The 20,817-nt window shown below is 38.5% G+C and overlaps 1 protein-coding gene across 1 annotated transcript in view; it reads right to left on the bottom strand.

Annotated features, from left to right (window-relative positions):
* Positions 1–20,817, bottom strand: part of SMG1 (SMG1 phosphatidylinositol 3-kinase-related kinase) — an 88,635-nt gene that overhangs the window by 52,517 nt on the left and 15,301 nt on the right. Inside the window, exons 9-23 of the mRNA XM_011976087.1 lie at positions 19,892–19,989; positions 17,966–18,139; positions 14,977–15,201; positions 12,631–12,732; positions 11,647–11,916; positions 8,115–8,245; positions 7,802–7,963; positions 6,995–7,113; positions 6,117–6,204; positions 5,924–6,025; positions 5,165–5,305; positions 4,417–4,616; positions 3,836–4,032; positions 3,503–3,667; positions 2,255–2,409 (exon numbers count right to left, since the gene is read on the bottom strand). Coding sequence (XP_011831477.1) covers positions 2,255–2,409; positions 3,503–3,667; positions 3,836–4,032; positions 4,417–4,616; positions 5,165–5,305; positions 5,924–6,025; positions 6,117–6,204; positions 6,995–7,113; positions 7,802–7,963; positions 8,115–8,245; positions 11,647–11,916; positions 12,631–12,732; positions 14,977–15,201; positions 17,966–18,139; positions 19,892–19,989 — 2,329 coding nt within the window. The remainder of the gene's footprint in view (positions 1–2,254; positions 2,410–3,502; positions 3,668–3,835; positions 4,033–4,416; positions 4,617–5,164; positions 5,306–5,923; positions 6,026–6,116; positions 6,205–6,994; positions 7,114–7,801; positions 7,964–8,114; positions 8,246–11,646; positions 11,917–12,630; positions 12,733–14,976; positions 15,202–17,965; positions 18,140–19,891; positions 19,990–20,817) is intronic.

Below are 20,817 nucleotides of genomic sequence, written 5' to 3'. Positions count from 1 at the left end.
ATTTTTAATAGAGACGGGGTTTCACCATGTTGGCCAGGTTGGTCTTGAACTCCCGACCTCAGGTGATCCACCCACCTTGGCCTCCCAAAATGCTGGGATTACAGGCGTAAGTCACCACGCCTGGCCTTTACTTACTTATTTTTTGAGACAGAATCTTACTGTCACCCAGGCTGGAGGGCAGTGGCATGATCATGGCTCGCTGTAGCCTTGCCCTCCCAGGCTCATGCAATCCTCCAACCTCAGCCTCCCAAGTAGCTGGGAATATAGGTGCCCACCACCACACCCAGCTAAAATAAGGTTTTGCTATGTTGGCCAGGGTGGTCTCAAACTCCTGGGCTCAAGCGATCCGTTCACCTCAGTCTCCTCAAGTACTGGGAGTTCAGGCATGAGCCATCGCACCCAGCCCCAAAGGAGTCTTATTTTAAACACACATATCTCGTTTCCGCCCTATGCCTCAAAAATGGTGCAAGAATAAATTGAGCTAAAACAGTGAGTTGACTATGGTGGGGGGAGGTTTGATGTCTTCCTTACAACTATGAAAGTAAATTTAAAATTCATTAAATTTTTTTTTTAAAAATGTAAGACAGTATAAAAGAACTAGTGGAAAATATTGATAAGTAACTGATGTCAGTGTGTGGAAAGGCTTTGCAGAAGGATAAAATGCAAGAAAAGATGCACAAGTAACAGATCTAGATGCATAATGCTGAAACACAACATTAAACATTAAAAACAAATTATAAATCAAGAAATTGGATACCATCAACAATCTCAGTATTTAATAAAATTTCACAGATTAACACAAGAAAAATTGAGAGGCCATGAAGACATGATCCATGTTTTAAAAGAATCACAAAAGGTCACTATATGGGGCAACTTCTACTATTAGTCATTAATAAATATAGAAATGTAAACTACAGTAACTATTTTCACTGATGGTGGTGGCAGCATTCTTCCTTCTCAGTGACTGTCAGTATCCACAAAGGTGACGGGAAGGGGGTACTCTATTATTAAGGGTATAAACTGCAGCCATCTTTTCTGTAGAGTAACTTAGCAATAGAATATATCATAAGACTTATGGTTTGGCAGTCTTTCTTCTAGTAAATCAGTTTGTGTGGATTCCAAGAAAGTAATCAGAAATATAAGCAAAGATTTTAAGTGCTATGGTGCATTAAGTTAGTAAAAAAATATCGGAAACAACCTTAATGTCCAACAGTAAGAAATATTAAATTATGGTATACTCATAAATACAAATCTTCATTAAAAATAACATTGTAGAATATTTAAGATGGCAATTTTTTTGTTTGTTTGTTTTGTTTTGTTTTTTGGGACGGAGTTTCACTCTTGTTGCCCAGGCTGGAGAGCAGTGGGACAACCCGGGCTCACCACAACCTCCGCCTCCCAGGTTCCACCGATTCTCCTGCCTCAGTCTCTCAAGTACCTGGGATTACAGGTATGTGCCACCACACCCCGCTAATTTTTTTTGTACTTTTAGTAGAGACAGGGTTTCACCACGTTAGGCTGGTCTCAAACTCCTGACCTCAGGTGATTCGCCCACCTCGGCCTCCCAAAGCGCTGGGATTACAGATGTGAGCCACCGCCCCCAGCCTAACATGGCAAATATTTTTTTTAAATACTGAGTGTGAAAAGGAGATCATAAAACCATGTGCCTATGTACGCTGCTGTTTTGGTGAAGAGTGGAGAAAACGACACGAAAGAAAAAAGAATTACAAAAGCATATGGATATGGAAATATGGAACTACAAAAGCACACATACCAGAAGTTACCACAAAGATATGGAAGTATGCGCAGTTCTTTTATTTTCCCAAATTTGCAAGATTTCATTAAACTAACATAAATGGATACAGAACAAGCTCCTCAACCTGGAGGAAGCAATGAGTCCGAATGTAGAGTTCAGAGGACTAATGGGCAAATACTCTGACAATAAAGGGTAATTTGTATCAGACTCTGAGGGGAAAGGAGCTCAACTAGGGATCAAGTTCAAAAGCATTTATAAAACAACTGACAGGTCTTGTTTCACAGTGTGATTTCCCACTAATTCTTAAGTAAGAAAGGCACTCAAGTATTGCTAACTAAAGAACAACTGAAGATACCTCTTGGTGAAGTGATTTATAGCAAGTTTCAATTGCTGAAAGCAAACAAAGCTGTTTTAAGATTTGGCTACAATGTCAGTGAGTAATACAAAGAATTTAAACATAAAGTAATTCTATCACCCATTTCCTTCCTTCCAACCTACCTCCCTTCAGCCTGTTGAGCCACTGAGTTAATCCACAGAAGATTTTTTCCAACAATAGATGATGACCAGACAGCAATTCCCTGTATAGCTTCAGGACAATGAAGTTCACATAGTGCTTCTACCACCATCATAATGGTTACTTCCAATTCATTCCCCTGAAAACCCATTCAGAAAAATTAAGTCATCCAATACCATCAAAACATAAATCCCTATAAAATTTACAACTGATCACAGTCTATGCCTGCTTAAAACCAAAGGTATTTAACAATTATTTGCACAATTTTCACATTATTTAGCTCAAAATTCTTTAAAATGTTACATATAAAATAGCCACAAAGGGTGACTAACAGAACCTTAGCAGCACATGGATGTTTGTACCCCCATCCCAAAATTACCCAAACATTTAACCTGTGACCTCTGTAGGAATAACACATGGAGTAAAAAGAAAGCAAAAATTAAATATAAATAACAGGAACTAAAGAATGACTAACTTCATGTGTTTGAATACTGCTTGACATTACCTGAATTGCTAAACATTTTGTTATTTTTGGATTCCAGTTATTTATTATAAGTCCTCTTTCAAGCCAGGAATTACCCAAGCATTTGTCATACGTTATAAAAACAACTTCTCCTGGCCAGGTGCAATGGCTCATGCCTCTAATTCCAGAACTTTGGAAGGCCGAGATGTGCGGACCACTTGCAGTCAGGAGGAGTTCGAGATCAGCCTGGCCAATATGGTGAAACCCTGTCTCTACTAAAAATACAAAACTTAGCCGAGTATGGTGGCGGGTGCCTGTAATCCCAGGGACTGAGGCAAGAGAATCGCTTGAACCGGAGAGGCAGAGGTTGCAGTGAGCCGAGATCGCACAACTGCACTCCAGCCTGGGCGATAGAGTGAAACTGTGCCTCCAAAAAAAACAAAAGATTTCTCCCATAAACATATTTTTAGAATTACCTTTAAAGTTCTAAACTTTGCACATAAGAAATATAGTTTTAACGTGTTCTAACATGAACATTGTTTTAACATGAACAAAAACATGAACATTATTTTAACATTCTAACATTGTTTCAACATGAATAAAACAGGTAACTCTGGCAGTTGTTGCTTTTACAAAATACAGGATCAAAACCTTTGAAAATGAATCCAAGCTTTAACTTACTTTATCCATAGATTAAATCACACCAAAGGAATTAAACCATGTTTTCTTATTAACAGATGTAAAATGAATTCCAAACACATCACTTTACCTGAGATAGGTTGGTTGTTTTCATCTCTGTAAGCAAGTCAAAGCCATGTCTCACTGTCACTGCAGGCTGGCCTGCCAACAATCCTACCCTCATGATGGAGAGTCGAATCCGCGTTAGCCAGTCCTGACAAGTTTGGCGATTGGTATAGAAAAAAGTTCTAATGACCTTTATGATAAGAGAAAGAAAAGCTCAGGACTGGTTCAATTTATAGGTAAGGATGTCTCACCTATATATAAACCAAATACATAAGTCTATTGTAATCTCAGCTCTGCACATACTGCCAGCTGTGACCATTAAACTGCTATAAAACAACACTGTCTCACAGAAACCAACCTTGGGAGGTGATGTTAATGCATTAGCACATCCCTCATATGCATTATACATTAATTTCTCCAGATTTTCCAGATACTGCAGAAGAAGAACAAGCCTAAGTTGGTTGTTACCATGGCCTTCATCATTGTCTGCAGTTGTCCACTGACTAACATCTTGATCAGGGTTTAATGTGTGAGCTGCGAGACTCCGAATGATACCTGAAAGCAAAGACAACATTCTGAGTTTTTAAAAATCTTAAAAGTTTCTAGAAGAAGTGTGAATTTTTTACGACAAATTCACATTTATCAAGTATCCTCTGTCTATCCGTCATTTAAAAATAAAAAAATCCCAACATGAAAGATCTTTCACTTTAGGGAAAAAAAATATTTTTCCCACACGACTCCCATAAGTTTTGGGAAAAAAACATATTTCCAATGCAATTATTCAATGAAAGCTTACTCTAACAACATACCTGAAAATTACTGACCTTTTTTTTTTCAAAAAAAATCATATATTCTCAAATCTTTAACATAGATTTAAAAATCCATTATTTCTTAATAAAGCTTTGAAAGTATTCACATCACAAAGCTTGAGTGAGTTACCTTCAATTGTCTGGAAGGTGTCTTGAGCTCTGCCCAGTGGGGTTCTCAGCTTAGAAAGAACAGTGAATTGTGCAGCTTCCCATATGGCCCACTGCCAAAGGACAGCATCTGTCTTCAGGAGATTGCGTGGAATTGTTGACTGGTCACGCTTATCCAGTCTCTGGCAGCTATAGAACAGTCTTTCTAACCAATTGTCCTTCCTGGGAAAAGTAGTTTCATATTTAAAAGACAATGACAACTTCATTTTAATAATGAAAAAAAAAAATGCAAGGGAAATGGGAATAAAACTGTAATTTTCCCTACTCCAAAATAGGCAAAACCTATGAAATTGAGAAGCATTATATCCCCCTCTCATTTTGGGGTCTTTTATAATTAACAGGATGAGGTACAGTGTGTAAGGATGATTAGGGTAAATGGCTCATGCCAGTCAGGAATGAAACTCATTCAATGCAACTAAGCATTTCTAGAGTATCTCCACCCCCACCCCATTCCCCAAAGTGTTAATGACATCACATCAGTTAACTGTTAACCACATTTCATTACTCAATTTCAAAGCCCATTTTTGTATCTACAGATGCTATCTTCAAAGCAATTTTCCTATTGATGAAAACTAAAATAACCCATATGAGAAGAATGTTATTTGATACTCTGCCACCCCCAAACATATTTTCTCTTCAAAACTGCAGGTAAAGTCAAGGGAATCTTAAAATTATGTTTCCCAGGTAAAACAGTCAAAGAAATGCCTTACCCTGTTCTATGAGAGTTCCCATACAAAATAAAACTAATAACATCAGAGAAATCTTGGGGGTGGAATGTGTTACTTGGTGCTTTACTCATGTGACTTCTTAATGCTAAAGAAATTTCTTGAATTTCTGTGTGATTGTTATTGCTGTAGACAGAAAATAAAGTTGTTGTTACGCAAAATGTTTTAGCTTAAAAGGTTAGCACATACTGTAAGCGGATTATTTACTTATTAACTCACTGGAGGTAAAAATATAGTAAAATGGAGACTTTAAAATGGATACAGAGATGCGATTACAACTTTAGATCCTTTTTTTATTCACCTCAGATAGGTAATGTGCGGACGTCATAAGAGGATTTGAGGGAGGCATATCAAACATATGAACATAAAAACCCAATCATTCTGCTTCTGTATTACAAAAGGATCAATTTTAGGCTCTTAAAGCTCCCAAATCAACTTGATCAAAAACAGTAAAAGATTACTGTTTAGTTTTTCAAATATCTGAGCTACTAAGAAACACATTCTGGCACTATATGAGCTATTCTATACTCATTATTGTGAGCCTATAAAGCTCATTAAAAATTTTTAATTTTCTTGCAGACCTGCAAAATTGGATTATTTGACATCACTTCAATCACTGACAAGCAGGGCCATAAAAGATGTGTCATCAATGTTCTAACAGGTGATTTGTCTTCTCCTAAAGTAGACAACCACTAGAGGCTGTAAATATAACAGAACGTCTTTGCTCCAAAACAACTGTTATACCTTAGGACAACATCTAAAGGAATTGATTTCAACAGTTTTCCAAATGCTTGTCGAATACGAGTTCCACTGTGCACTAGTTGAACACGGCAAACATCAACACATCTATGAAAGAACGAAAAACAGACAAAGCAGGTGTGTTAACATTTCCAGGTTATTAGGGTTAGTGTCAAAAGACATGATCTTAATTCCATACCTCTGTAAAAGATCATCTGGCAAGGAAGAGGACAGAGCATGTAGACTGCTGCATGCCTGCAGACAGATATTCACATCTTCAACGAGAGCTATTAAACATTAAAAGACAGTTACTTTCAGCTGGCCAAAAGAAATTATATCCCAGTTTGTCATAATTATCTGAATCCATTCATTCATTCAACAAAGAGTGAGTACCTACTATAGACTAGGCACCGTTCTTGTCCAGAACGCTCACTGACTGTCACATTTGGAAAAATTATACATTCAACAAAACCCACGAAATGTAACTGACTGGTCATCATACAAACCTTTTCTGAGAGAAAATGTAAAAGTATATGCAAACTATAAACATTCACATAAGCTTAAATATGTGACAATCACTTCAAAAACATTTTTCTAATACTAAGAATGAAAAAACATCGGCCAGGCGCGGTGGCTCAAACCTGTAATCCCAGCACTTTGGGAGGCCGAGACGGGCGGATCACGAGGTCAGGAGATCAAGACCATCCTGGCTAACACGGTGAAACCCCATCTCTACTAAAAAATACAAAAAAAAAAACTAGCCAGGCGAGGTGGCGGGCGCCTGTAGTCCCAACTACTCCGGAGGCTGAGGCAGGAGAATGGCATGAACCCGGGAGACGGAGCTTGCAGTGAGCTGAGATCCGGCCACTGCACTCCAGCCTGGGCGGCAGAGCAAGACTCCATCTCAAAAAAAAAAAAGAAAAAAAAAAGAAAAAACATCAAGACTGTATATCTGTCATTAAAATGAGGATTATACATCTTCAGGTCAGGAAAAGAGCTCGATTGATGACCATCTCCCATTACCAAAGACCCTTTTAAGGATTGATAAACAAAACAGAAAAAAAAACAGAGTCTTACTGTTGGCTAAAAGGCCTTTGCAAAATTTATGGAAAGACGGAAGAGAGAATAAAGGTGCATATGTTTCGGACTTCTTCATTAAAACAGCTACTTCCAAAGCCCAAGTCATTAACAGTTTCCTGAAACACAAAATATACAGTTAATTGTACATTAAAAAAAACAAAAACAAAAACAAAAACAAACTTTAAAAGTCTAGTCTTCTTACGCTGGTTTTCTCTTGGTTTTTCAAACATCTCAAACAATAAAAAATGAAACTATACAAATTACTTTCAAAATTGTTGTGTGCCTTTTAAGAAAACCTCCCAACGCAGCATGATAAGAGCAAAGAGGCCGGGCGCGGTGGCTCACCTGAGGTCAGGAGTTCAAGACCAGCCTGGCCAACAACATGGTGAAACCCCGTCTCTACTAAAAATACAAAAATTAGCTGGGTGTGGTGGCGGGCACCTGTAATCACAGCTACTTGGGAGGCTGAGGCAGGTGAATCACTTGAACCTGGGAGGCAGAGGGTGCAGTGAGCAAAACTCTGTCTCAAAAAAGAAAGCAAAGAATATTAAAAGTCTATATATATTCTTCTATGAAACACTGGGGATGGGGGATTGAGATTGTTCATGTATTTCTTTTCAGAAAGAACAAGAAAGCCTAGATTAATAAAACCAAATTATAAGGTGTTTGACAACAAAGAAAATGCTCTACCTCACCTCTGTAATCCGCATTTTTTTATTTTTTGTAATCCACATTTCTTATTTTCAAATTATAAAGGCAAATTAATAAAGTTAGGAGTAGTTAATACTATATAATATCTGTTACCTCGTGTCCTGGTTAAGGTTATCTTTCTTAAGTAATATTCCCAGAAGATTTAATATAATTGAGAAATGTTTCTTTGTAGCCGTAGTTACAGTGCTAATCACGGCTCCATCAAACAAAGAAGGAGAGGAAGAACTGAGGCTACTAGAGATAAAGTGATCATGCCTGAAAGACAAAGCATAGATTATCTTTTCATCTTTAATCAAAGAAAGCAAGCAAGTCCAAAGTCAAATCAACATACATCTTTAAAATCTACACATTAAAAAAAAATGTTTTGTGGGGTTCTTTTCTTAAGAAAAATTTGTAAATACAGTACCTGGTACAATGAGAATACAATGTGTAGAGCACAGCATACTGAATGGCAGGGAAGTGAACAGCCAGGTCACTGTGCACAATCATCAGATTCTTACTCAGAAGTGCAAAGACAGTTGGAGATAGCGCCCACATCTGCTCATGTACAAAACAAAGTAAGTTTATGGCTTCTCCAAAATAAGCACAAGCATACAGAGTTTATCCTTCAAAACAGGGGTAGACATTTTTAAATTAAAATTACAGATTGGAAGGGATCTAGCACACTAACCCTGGGACAAACACTTTTTTGTGAAGTCAGTAAAGCCTTTGCATGCAATATAGCATCTCTGTGCAATGCAGCAACTCCTCATCTATCACGACAGTAAGAAAACAGTCACAGGTCAGGTGCTGTGGCTCACATCTCTAATCTTAGCACTTTGGGAGGCCAAGGTGGGTAGATCACTTGAGCCCAGGAGTTCGAAACCAGTCTGAGCAACACAGCAGGACCCCATCTCTACTAAAATTACAAAAATTAGCTGGGCATGGTGGTGTACACTTGTAACCCCAGCTACTCGGGAGGCTGAGGCAGGAGAATCACTTGAACCTGGGAAGCAGAGGTTGTAATGACCCAAGATCATAACACTGCACTCCAGCCTAGATAACAAAGTAAGACTCTCTCTCTCAAAACAAAAAACCAGCCACATACAAAACACAGGAATGACAGTAGCTATGTTCCAAGAAAACTTTCTTTTTTGAGTCAGAGTCTCTCGCTCTGTTGCCCAGGCTGGAGTGCAATGGTACAATCTCGGCTCACTGCAACCTCCACCTCCGGGGTTCAAGCAATTCTCCCTGCCTCAGCTTCCCAAGTAGCTGGGATTACAGGCACCCACCATCACGCCCTGCTAACTTTTGCAATTTTTTAGTAGAGATAGGGTTTCACCATGTTGGCCAGGCTGGTCTTGAACTCCTGAGCTCAGGTGATCTGCCCACCTTGGCCTCCCAAAGTGCTGGGATTACAGGCGTGAGCCACCGTGCCCAGCCCAAAGAGAACTTCCTTTACAAAAACAGGCGCCGGTGTTATGATGGTTGCGCACTTCTGTGAATACACTAAAAATCAGTGAATTATACATTTAAAATAACAAACAAAAAACAGGTGCTGGGCAGTATTTGGCCCATGGATCATAGTTTGTTGATCTCTGGTCTAAACACAGCCCTTTGTATGTGCTTTTTGGGGGACTAGACTGTATTTCCTCATTTTTCCATATATTGCAAATGGCAAGGTGCCCTGTCCAATGAGGAAACAAAGGCACACCCTGCCACTCTACACCTTCTCCATCCACCTTTTTCCTTTATACTGCCAAGACACTCTATTCCACCTGACTGCCCCATCCCCACCCACTTTCTCCTTATTTCTAGAGTACAGGATATAAACATCTTTGAATCTGTAAATAATGTGAATTCCTCAAAAATCAAGCTTTCGTGTTTGAAGAAAAGTTTATTGTGACTTCAAACATAAGCTGTAACTGGTAATAAGGGAAGCAGCTATGGAATTATACAAGGCAATCCAATCAAACAACATGGAGCACATGCAAGTGCAAACATCAAATTTTACCTTTTTCCTCCTAAAAACTTTATCCCCTAATTACGTCCATTACTTCCTTTCTTTCTTTTTTTTTTTTTTTTTTTTTGAGACAGAGCCTGGCTCTGTCGCCCAGGCTGGAGTGCAGTGGTGTGATTTCAGCTCACTGCAACCTCCACCTCCTAAATACAAGCAATTCTCCTGCCTCAGCCTCCAAAGTAGCTAGGATTACAGGTGCTCACCACCACCCCTGGCTAATTTTTCTATTTTTAGTAGAGGCAAGGTTTCACCATGTTGGCCAGGCTGGTCTCAAACTCCTGACCCCAAGTGGTCAGCCCGACTTGGCCTTCCAGAGTCCTGGGTTTATAGGTGTGAGCCACCGTGCCCAGCCTACATCTATTACTTTCTATTAAAAATAATGTTTTTCAAATCTGTATTGTCCAACAGGAAGAAGAAATACACAAACCATAAACAATAAATACAAATCAAGAGCAGGGCCATGTCAAATTACTTAAAAAAAAAAAACCGGCTGGGCATGGTGGTTCATGCCTATAATCCCAGCAGGTAGGCTGAGGCGGGTAGATCACCTGAGGTTAGGAGTTCAAGACAGGTTGGCCAACCCTGTCTCTACTAAAAATACAAAAATCAGCCCGTCGTGGTGGCAGGCATCTTTAATCTCAGCTACTAGGGAGGCCAAGGCAGGTGAATTGCTGGAAACCGGGAGGCAGAGGTTGCAGTGAGCCGAGATTGCACCACTGCACTCCAGCCCAGGCGACAACAGCACGACTCTCTCAAAAAAAAAAAAAAAAAAAGGCTTTTTCCCCCCTAAAAGAAAGACTACAGGTTGAGTATCCCTCATTCAAAATGCTCGGGACCAGAAGTGTTTCAGACTTTGTATATTTTTGGATTTGGGAATATTTGCATATATATAAAATGAGATATCTGGGGGATGGGATCTAAGACTAAACATAAAATTCATAGCCTGAAGGTCATTTTATGCAATATTTTAAATAATTTTGTGCATACAACAGTTTGGACTCATCACATGAGGTCAGGTGTAGGACTTTCCACTTGGGGCATCATACTGGCGCTCAAAAAGTTTCAAATTTTGGAGCATTTCAGATTTAGGATTTTCAGATTAGGGATGCTCACCGGTAAGTGTTATGAAAATATTCCAAAATCCGGCAGGGCATGGTGGCGCCCACCTGTAATCCCAGCACTCTGGGAGGCCGAGGCGGGTGGATCACCTGAGGTCAGGAGTTCACAACCAGCCTAACATGGTGAAACCCCACCTCTACTAAATACAAAAAAATTATCCAGGCGTGGTGGAGTATGCCTGTAATCCGAGCTACTTGGGAGGCTGAAACAGGAGAACTGCTTGTACCCGGGAGGCGATGGTTGCAGTGAGCTGAGATGGTGCCATTGCACTCCAGCCTGGGCAACAACAGTGAAACTCCTGTCTCAAAAAAAGAAAAAAAAAGTATTCCAAAATCCGAAATCTAAAACACTTCCAGTCCCAAGTATTTCAGATAAGGAATATTCAACCTGTATGAATGTTCCTAGGGAAAAGAGACAGCCAAAATATAAGACCATGTATAAGAACTAACTTCAGTAGACAGAAAGAAAAAAGTGCCAGGGGAAGAAGAGACTGCATTTTAAAACCACTATACAAATTTGAGCTGTAAGAAACACTGACATTTTCTATAAGCATGCCAGAGCAAATAGGAGAAATTCATAAGACATTTTCTAGAAAACAAAAAAACTTAAGATTTATCAAGGAAAAGGAAGAATAAAAGTTAAATATAATGGCAAGAAAACGTTCCTACCAATTTTATTTATCCAGGTATGTCTTAAATATGGCTGTTTGTTACACACAGTGATTCTGCAGACATGTTGACATGATAGTGAAATACATAAATATGTAATGAGAAAAGGTTTAACTGTGGATAAAACAAAGTCGTTACAATTAAAGACTCACCCCTATTAGTGAGTTTTTGGCATTTCCGATTGTAGTCAGGGCACTGAGGTCAAATATAACTACAAATTTTGCATTGTCTACATTGAACACATGATTCTTAAAAGCCTCATGTTTTATTTCAGAACAGGCCTCAGGAAGTTGCAGACTATGTAGGAGGTTGTTTAGGGCACAAGTCATTTCTCCCAATATTAACTTATAGGCAGTCTCCAAAACAGGAATATTCTTCAAGCTGAGCACTGCTTGATAAACAGCATGGGCTACAGCAACAACCTGAAAAACAAAAAATTCAAGGAAGCAATAAATGGAAAATAAGTCCTCTAAAATTGTATGGAAAATAAATCACTATCTGTATCAGTGCTGATGATACAAATAAATTTAAAATTGATCAATTCACTGTAATACTTAATAGTTTAATTTCTTAAAAACCAATCAGAAAACTGACACAGATCAGTATGCTATTTAAAATCTATAAAGTTTTATCACAAATAAAGAGTACTACAAATGAAAACTGTCAATATGAAATTTCCAAAATGGCCTTTTTTTTTTTTTTTAAATAATCAACATCAAAAGACATATGCAAACAGCAGTTTAAGACTGGTTTTCTTAAATCTACCAAGAAAGTCTATGGTGGATTTGACTCAGGGGGTGGTTGAAAAGCCAGTCATTTTTGTTTACAAAATATACAGTACTTCTTAATTTATAACTTTATAAATGTGTCAGCTTGTTTTACTCTTATGAAAATTTAATAAATTTAATAACAGCAAAAGATGCATAGTCTGAAAAGAGTATCTGGCACATCATTCATCAAAGTATTCAGTATGATTATCAAGAAATATAAATTTAAAAGAACAAATACAATCACTATATTCTAAATCAAACATTTCACATTTCACTCAATTTCACTTATGTAGCCTGGTAAGCAACATTAGGTCCAACTCTTCAGTGACCCAAGTTGTCAAAGTTCATTATCAATGTATTACTCACCTCTTTTTCTTTATGATAACGCAAGAATAGTAGTTTAGATGATGGTATAAACAGTTTTTCTACAAATGATGATGGCAGTTTTGTATTTATTTGTTCAACAATCTAAAAGAATAAAATTTTTTTAAAATGAGCTTCTCAAATTACAAAAAGACATGGAGAAACCTTAAATGCACACTGCTAAGTGAAAAAAGCCAATTGAAAAGGCTACATACTATATGACTCCAACTACATGGCATTCTGGAAAAGGCAAAACGATGGAGACAGTAAAAAGATCAGCAGTTGCCATGGGCTTAAGATGGAGGGAGGGAGAAGTGGGGACCAGGAACAAGGGAGGAGTGGGTAGAACACAGAAGATTTTTAGGGAAGTGAAATTATCCTGTATGACACTGGTAATAGGGGATACATGTCATTATACATGTTAAAGTCCATAGAATACATAATACAAAGTAAACTATAAAATTAGTTAATAATAATATATCAATATTCGCTCCTTTGTAATAAATGTACCACACTAACACAATATGTTAATGATGGGGAAACTGTTGGGATGAAGAAGGTATATGGGAACTCATTGTTTTCTGCTCAATTTTCTGTATATCTAAAAACTAAAGTCTTCTAATTTAGAAAAACATATCTAAGCTGTATTTCAAGGTCTTAATACTGTGACATTAAAGTGTTTAGACACCTAAATAGGATACACGTATTTTACAGTTATCATGGGCATTTTTTCACACTAGCAAAGAGAGGTGTAACGCTGGCAGAAATACTCAGCAGAATGTCATCTAGAATTTGCTTTAAAATAATCCAGTTGGAGATGAAAGGACAGCAAAGAGGCCTAGATGAAACCAGATGGGCCATTTGTTTCTAATTACAGAAGCTGAATGTTAAATATGTACAAATTTATTATACTATACTCCCTATTTTTATGTGCTTCAGAATGTCCATAATAAAAGTGGGGGGAGGATATTCATGGTTAAGAAATTAAAGGAGGCCGGCCAGGCACGGTGGCTTATGCCTGTAATCCTAGCACTTTCGGAGGCCAAAGCGGACGGATCACAAGGTCAGGAGATCGAGACTATCCTGGCTAACATGGTGAAACCCTGTCTCTACTAAAAATACAATCGTGCCACTGCACTCCAGCCTGGGCGAAAGAGCGAGACTCCGTCTCAAAAAAAAAAAAAAAAAAAAAAGAAGAAGAAATTAAAGGAGGCCAGTCATGATGCCTCACATCTGTAATCCCAGCACTTTAGAAGGGCAAGACAGGAGGATTACTTGAGGCCAAGAATTTGAGGCCAGCCTAGACAATGTAGTGAGACCCCTTCTCTCCAAAAAAATACAAAGGTTAGCCAGGCGTGGTGGCATGCATCCATAGTCCCAGACAGTCAGGAGGCTGAGGTGGGAGGATTGCTTGAGCCCAGGAGTTTGAGGTTGCAGTGAGTGCTGATCGCACTGCTGCACTCCAACCAGGAATACAGCAAGATCCTGTCACAAAAAAAAAAAAAATAGAGAAAAGAAAAAGAAAAAAAGAAAGAATCTGGGGCGTAAAGGAATGTTTCACAAAAAATAAAGGCCTGGCAGAGTGGCTCATGCCTATAATCCCAGTACTTTGGGAGGCCAAGGCAGGTGGATTGCTTGAGCCCAAGAATTCAAGAATTCAAGACCAGCCTAGGCAACATGGCAAAACTCCCATCTCTACAAAATAATACAGAAAATTAGCCAGGTGTGGTGGTGCATGCCTGTAGTCCTAGCTACCTAGGGGGCTGAAGTGGGAAGATCACCTGAACCCAAGAAGTCAAGGCTGCAGTGAGCCAAAATCACGCCACTGCACTTTATCCCGTGTAACAGAGTGAGACCTCGTCTCAAAAAAAATTTAAATTAAAAATAAAAGTAAACAGACACCAAAATAAAAGCACAGATTATAAGACTGATGAATGTACTCTAAAACATAACATAATAAAGCAAAGCCCTTATTTTTTTTCTTTTATGGAGACAGGGCCTTTTTTGTCACCTTGGCTGAGTGCAGTGGCACGATCAGAGCTCACTTCAACCTCAAGCTCCTGGGCTTAATCGATCCTCCTCCCTCAGACTACCGAGTAGCTACGACTTTAGGTACATGCCACTACACGAAGATAATTTTTTATTTTTTGTACTGATGGGGTCTCACTACGTTGCCCAAGCTACGCAGAATTCCTGGATGCAAGCAATCCTTCTGCTCTGTCCTCCCAAAGTGCCGGGATTACAAGCATGAGCCACCATGCCCAGCCAAAGCCCTTAATTTCTTACATATCGATTTAAGGGCCTGAATAAACCAACACATTAAAAAGGAAAAAGGAAAAATTCACATACCAGTGTGAGTAAATTCAAGACTGAGATGATATAATCGGTACCACAAGTCTGGCAATTCTCCAGTTGGTCTAATCCATATGTAATGACCATGTCACAATGTATAGTCATGCTAGGATCCAAGCTGCCGAGCAAAACACCAACACACTCATTAGCAGCTGTCAACACAGCCTCAGAAAAAAACACCTGGTTTGCAGCCGTCACACATCTCATTACTCTGTACAGAACCTGTAAATGGGGAAAACAAGCAGCTTTTTAAAAAAATTCACATACTTCCACAAAGCAAGAAAATACTTTTTATTTAATGCAATTTCAACTGAAAATTAACTGCTTGCCTGGCCAGCAGTCTCTTAATATTCTAGTTCTCAGTAGTTGAATAATAATGATATCTCTAGTACAGTATGTAAACCTAATCTTGACTAAAAAATCCTCAAGTGCTATTATGATAGGAAATGGAATCGGCCATCCTCTATTTCCTATATACCCAACTTCGTTTCTCCCAATGTCACTAAATGGCTGAAGCTCAGAATCTTTATCATGAAATACACCACGACAGTAACGGTATTGACAGCATGGGAACAGCCTGCCCACACATACTACAAGCTAGCTCTTGGGCTTTTGGGAATCAATCTTTTAAAACTAAACATACAAGTCACTTTAAGCTTATAAAAGTATCTACTGATGGTCTCTTTTGAAAGATAAGCACTCTCAAGCTTACCACACAGTATCTTCAAAAATCATATTATTTCCAATACATACACAAACAAAATCCCCCACTAAACTATAATGGCCAATAACTGTGTACTAAATTTCTAATAAAATAGGGGAGAAAACAGAGCAAATAAATGCTAAAAAAAAAAAAAAAAAAAAAATTCTATAATAATTAACAACCAATACATAAAGGATTTTAGTCTACCCAAAGTTTTCATTAAAAGCATCCTTGGAGGTTGGGCACAGTGACTCACGTCTATCATCCCAGTACTTTGAGAGGATTAGCTGAAAGGTTCACTTGAGTCCAGGAGTTTGAGACCAGCCAAGTCAACATAACAACACCTCGGCCAGGCGCGGTGGCTCAAGCCTGTAATCCCAGCACTTTGGGAGGCCGAGACGGGCGGATCACGAGGTCAGGAGATCGAGACCATCCTGGCTAACACGGTGAAACCCCGTCTCTACTAAAAACTACAAAAATCTAGCCGGGCGAGGTGGCGGGCGCCTGTAGTCCCAGCTACTCGGGAGGCTGAGGCAGGAGAATGGCGTGAACCTGGGAGGCGGAGCTTGCAGTGAGCTGAGATCCGGCCACCGCACTCCAGCCCGGGCAACAGAGCAAGACTCCGTCTCAAAACAAAAAAAAAACAAAAACAAAAACATAACAACACCTCATCTCTACCAAATTTTTTTTTAACTAGTTGGGCGTGGTGGCACACACCAGTAGTCCCAACTACTTGAGAGGCTGAGGTGGGAGGATCATTTAAGCCTGGGAGGTCAAGGCTGCAGTGAGCCAAGATCGTGCCACTGCACTCCAGCCTGGGCAACAGAGACCACGTCTCCAAAAAAAAATATGGTAGCGGAAAGGGAAGCATTCTTGGCCGTGCACAGTGGCTCATGTCTATAATCCCAACACTTTGGGAGGTTGAGTTGGGAAGAGTGCTTGAGGCCAAAAGTTTAAGACCAGCCTGAGAAACACTGAGACCCCATCTCAACAAAAATAAAAAATTAGCAGGCTATGGAGGGAGGATCACCTGAGTCCAGGAGACAGAGGTTGCAATGAGTCATGATGGCGCCAACCAACTTTAAAAAGAAAAAAAGCTGGGTATGGTGACACTCACTTGTAGGGCTGAGTGAGGTGGGAGGCTCACTTGGGCCCAAGAGTTCAAGACTACAATAAGCTATGACTGCACCACTACACTCCAGCCTGGGTGACAGAGTGAGGTTCCAGCTCCAAAAAAAAAAACAAACAAACAAAAACAAAAAAAAAAAAACCCCACTATTCTACCATTCTCAAAGGCCTAAAAGATCCTCATAAATCAATATACACCTATCCTATAAATTATGTCCCTTTTATTTTATGTCTGAGTTAATGGCTTTTTGTTTCAACTCTGTAGTCTTCAAACAACCACCTTTTAGACATTAAAAATGAAGCAAAGATATTAAACCATTTTGAAACCATATTGGTTTAAAATACCAATAAGTTGGTTTCATTTATCTTTAAGTTCTGACATTTCTGCTCAAATGCACAACTTACTAAAAATTTTATATATCTATATAATCAATATCCTATTTTATCTAGCAACGTGTTCAGTAAAAGTATATGCTCCTAAAAGCAAGTTTTATCCTAACAATAAAATTTTCGTCAGTTAGATTAAATCTTTTATGACTGCATCACACATGCTTCTCTCTCCTTATTCAAAGCAGAGTACAATGCCTGGGGTTCATTTCTCATGTCTTTCCCACTGAACCCTCACTGGATGTGCTACAAACAGTGCAGCTAATGTTTGAGGCTGCTGAAGTGTGGCAATCTAGCTACCTCATTTTTAATTTATGTTCTTTGATATCAGGCTATCAAAGAATATAAAGGTATACAAGTTTTCATATGAGTTCCATCTTATGCTCAGAGAAGATTACTTTCTGAGGCTTTTCCTATAGTGTGCTATTCATAGTATGTCAAAAAACTAAAAGGAAACCCAATAATTTAAAAGTAAAATTATAATAAATATTATTTAGAAACAAAAGAATAAGATTTAAAAATTCAGAATGGCCTTTTGTCATGGGAAGGTAGGGGAGTTGGATGAAAGGAGGATGAGATATAACAGGATTCCCTACTTTTCTGGCTATTTAAGAAAGCAGTCAGACAATATATACATATATACATACATACATATATATGTGCTAAACAAATGAAATATTAATAACAGTTCACTAGGTAAAGAGAAACATTTACAATGTAAAACAATTTTATTTTTGAATGATACTTGAAACGCCCAAAAGCACTTACATCTGTTACATATGCCTCAGTAATTGGAGGACCCCGAATTGGGCTGAAGCGTTCCCCAATGCTCCTCACCACAGTACTAAACACCCGGAGAAGTGCGGCCAGCTTTGGTAATGACACTGATGGAGGAGGAACATCTTCATCCACTGATTCCCCAGAGGCCACATGGCTAAGGTCCTACATGTGAATTCACAGCATTCTTGGTAAGTAGTGCATTGTTTTTTTAAAAAAAAAAAAAAAAAAAAAAAAAAAACTCTAAAATACTTAAATCAATTCATTTTGGAATAGATTTTTAGGCTTTTATAAAGAGGAACTGTGGCCTATGAGAATATTAATGACTCTAAATACAAAAATGGGTTTTACCTAATTATTTCAAAAAGCCAACATTAAACCCAATAGACAACAAATTAAGGAAATAACTTCTTATACCAACTCAGAAAGCTGTTGGGGAAAAATAAATTCTAGTACATATGCTCTAGTTATATGACGGTATAAATGAAGACAGAAGCTTTTGCCATTCCTGAATTAGTTTTTGGCTAAAAATCTCGTTCTAGGTACTCTTTGAGCTGGGTATACTCAGCTCAACAGTAAGTCCTCCAAACCAAGAGCATGCCCATGAAGAGCAAAGGGAGGTTGTAAGACCCAGCCTACAGATGTATAACTGAGGAATTACGATATATGAAAAGGACAAGATTCGCAAAAACTGGGATACCAGAACCAATGTACATATCTACTTAAAATTAAGCACCAAAATAACAGAAGAGAATGAGATCTTAAGGATAACAAGGGGAAGCATCTCTACAAACTAGAACGTGTGGCTTCTGAAAGGTAGATCAGCTTTAAACGTGGGCTGTGAAAAAAGACGTTCTAGGTGTGGGGGCAAAGAAAAAAAAAGCGGAAGCAAAACATTTCCTTGCTTTTCTAGGAAAGAGTAAACATATCAGTACAACTAAAGGTACTGAATTCCTGTTGACGATAAGCAGCAAAGATGAAAAAAACAAGATGAGGCTAAAATCTGTATGGGAGCCTTGACTGGTTGATCTGAATAGGAAAGAAACACAAAGAGATCCAAATAAGAGATGGCACAGAGTTAAGCCAAGACAGTGGGGTCAGAAAAGCCAAGTACCAGTAACAGAGGTTTCAGCAGCACTCTTAAAGTTCCTATGCTATATTCGTACAGCCACAAAAGCTGGCTGAAACCAAGGCTTGTCCTCCGAAGTACGATTCAAGATCTCCTGTATGTATGTAACAGGAGAGTCTTTAGGGGCTTTTGGTGTTTTGTATTTTTTTATAACACAGCATCAATTTGCTTTAAGACTCTGAAGACTAGGAACAAAAAATAAAAATAAATAACAGAATATGTCTTCAGAAAAATACCAGATACCAAGAGTACGTAAAGCTTTGTGAAATACGAAGCTTGCAATGTTTCTTTTAGTCTTTCCAGTAATTCTCCTGGTAACTTAAACACATATGAAAAAAATGTTTAAAACATTGACTGGGCACGGTGGCTCACGCCTATAATCCCAGCACTTTGGGAGGCTGACACGGGTGGATCACCTCAGGTCAGGAATTTGAGACCAGCTTGGCCAACGTGGTGAAACTCCGTCCCTACTAAAAATACAAAAATTAGCTGGGCGTGGTGGTGGGTGCCTGTAATCCCAGCTACTCAGGAGGCTGAGGCAGGAGAATTGCTTGAACCCAGAAAGTGGAGGTTGCAGTGAGCCAAGATCATGCCATTGCACTCCAGCCTGGGTGACAGAGTGACACTCCGTTTCAAAAAAAAAAATTTTTTTTTAAATATTGCAATGGGCTTGTAATTTCTGCTTAAATGTCAGGAGGTCTGAGCTATTTTAAAATAAATCTAGCACAATTTAAGATTTTTATTTTTTCTGAACCAAAATTTTAAGAAACACCTTTCTATATACTCACCTCAGCATATGCTTCCATGTCTTCTAGAAACTGACCAAGAAGAGTGGTAGAAAATGCAAGATCAGCTACCCAAAAAGGCTCCAAACTCTGCAACCACCCTTGGAATCGTGTAAGAAATTGTGAAAGGGTAAGGGGGAAAAAAACACCAAAAAATCCAAATTAAAAAAATATAAGAGCCTTGTTTTAAGAGGTACCTGGCTTTCAAGCAGCGTACCCTAAAACATGTCCTATATCATAAAATTAAGATTGTTAAACATGCTGATCACAATTAATCAATACTTCTTTAATACCTCTTTAATTTCTGCAGAAATGACATGTAAATGTTATTTCCTTACTTTTTCAGTAAATTTCATATCTATATTGTCACCATACATGACTTAAGACTAAAATGCCACAATCTGCCATTGGCCTGGCTAATCCCAGGGCCACATCTAACCACTAAAGGTGTATACTCATCTCTTCAGTGAAAATGAAACAGACCACTACCACCTGAATATTCTATTTTCAAAAGTTTATCACACCAAGTAAGTTATGAGAAACTATGACACATGAAACAAGCTGAAATGTGCAAATGAGCCATGCTAGTCATTCACTTAACTCCAAGAAAAGGGAAACAAAACCATTTCTCATTTATGACAATTCTCCAAATTAATCCTGTATTTCCTTTTTTAAAAAAATAACCAGAAAAATAAAAAGTTACAAATAACTTGGATCTTCCATTGTCCACTTCAGGGTATTGCCACTACCAAATATTCTTACCATATATTTTCCTACCAGTACAAACTACAAATAACTTGGGTAAGTCTTGTCTGTAGTTACTCTACCCACCTACTAGTAATTTCCTCTGAAAAGATATATTCAGCTAACAAGTCATGTTCATCCACAATAAAACATTTCTCTGACTTAGTTTTCTTGCATTATTGAAG

Source organism: Mandrillus leucophaeus, unplaced genomic scaffold, assembly GCF_000951045.1.
Source record: "Mandrillus leucophaeus isolate KB7577 unplaced genomic scaffold, Mleu.le_1.0 Scaffold162, whole genome shotgun sequence".
Lineage (NCBI taxonomy): Eukaryota > Metazoa > Chordata > Mammalia > Primates > Cercopithecidae > Mandrillus > Mandrillus leucophaeus.
This window is presented reverse-complemented; position numbering and strand designations above follow the sequence as displayed.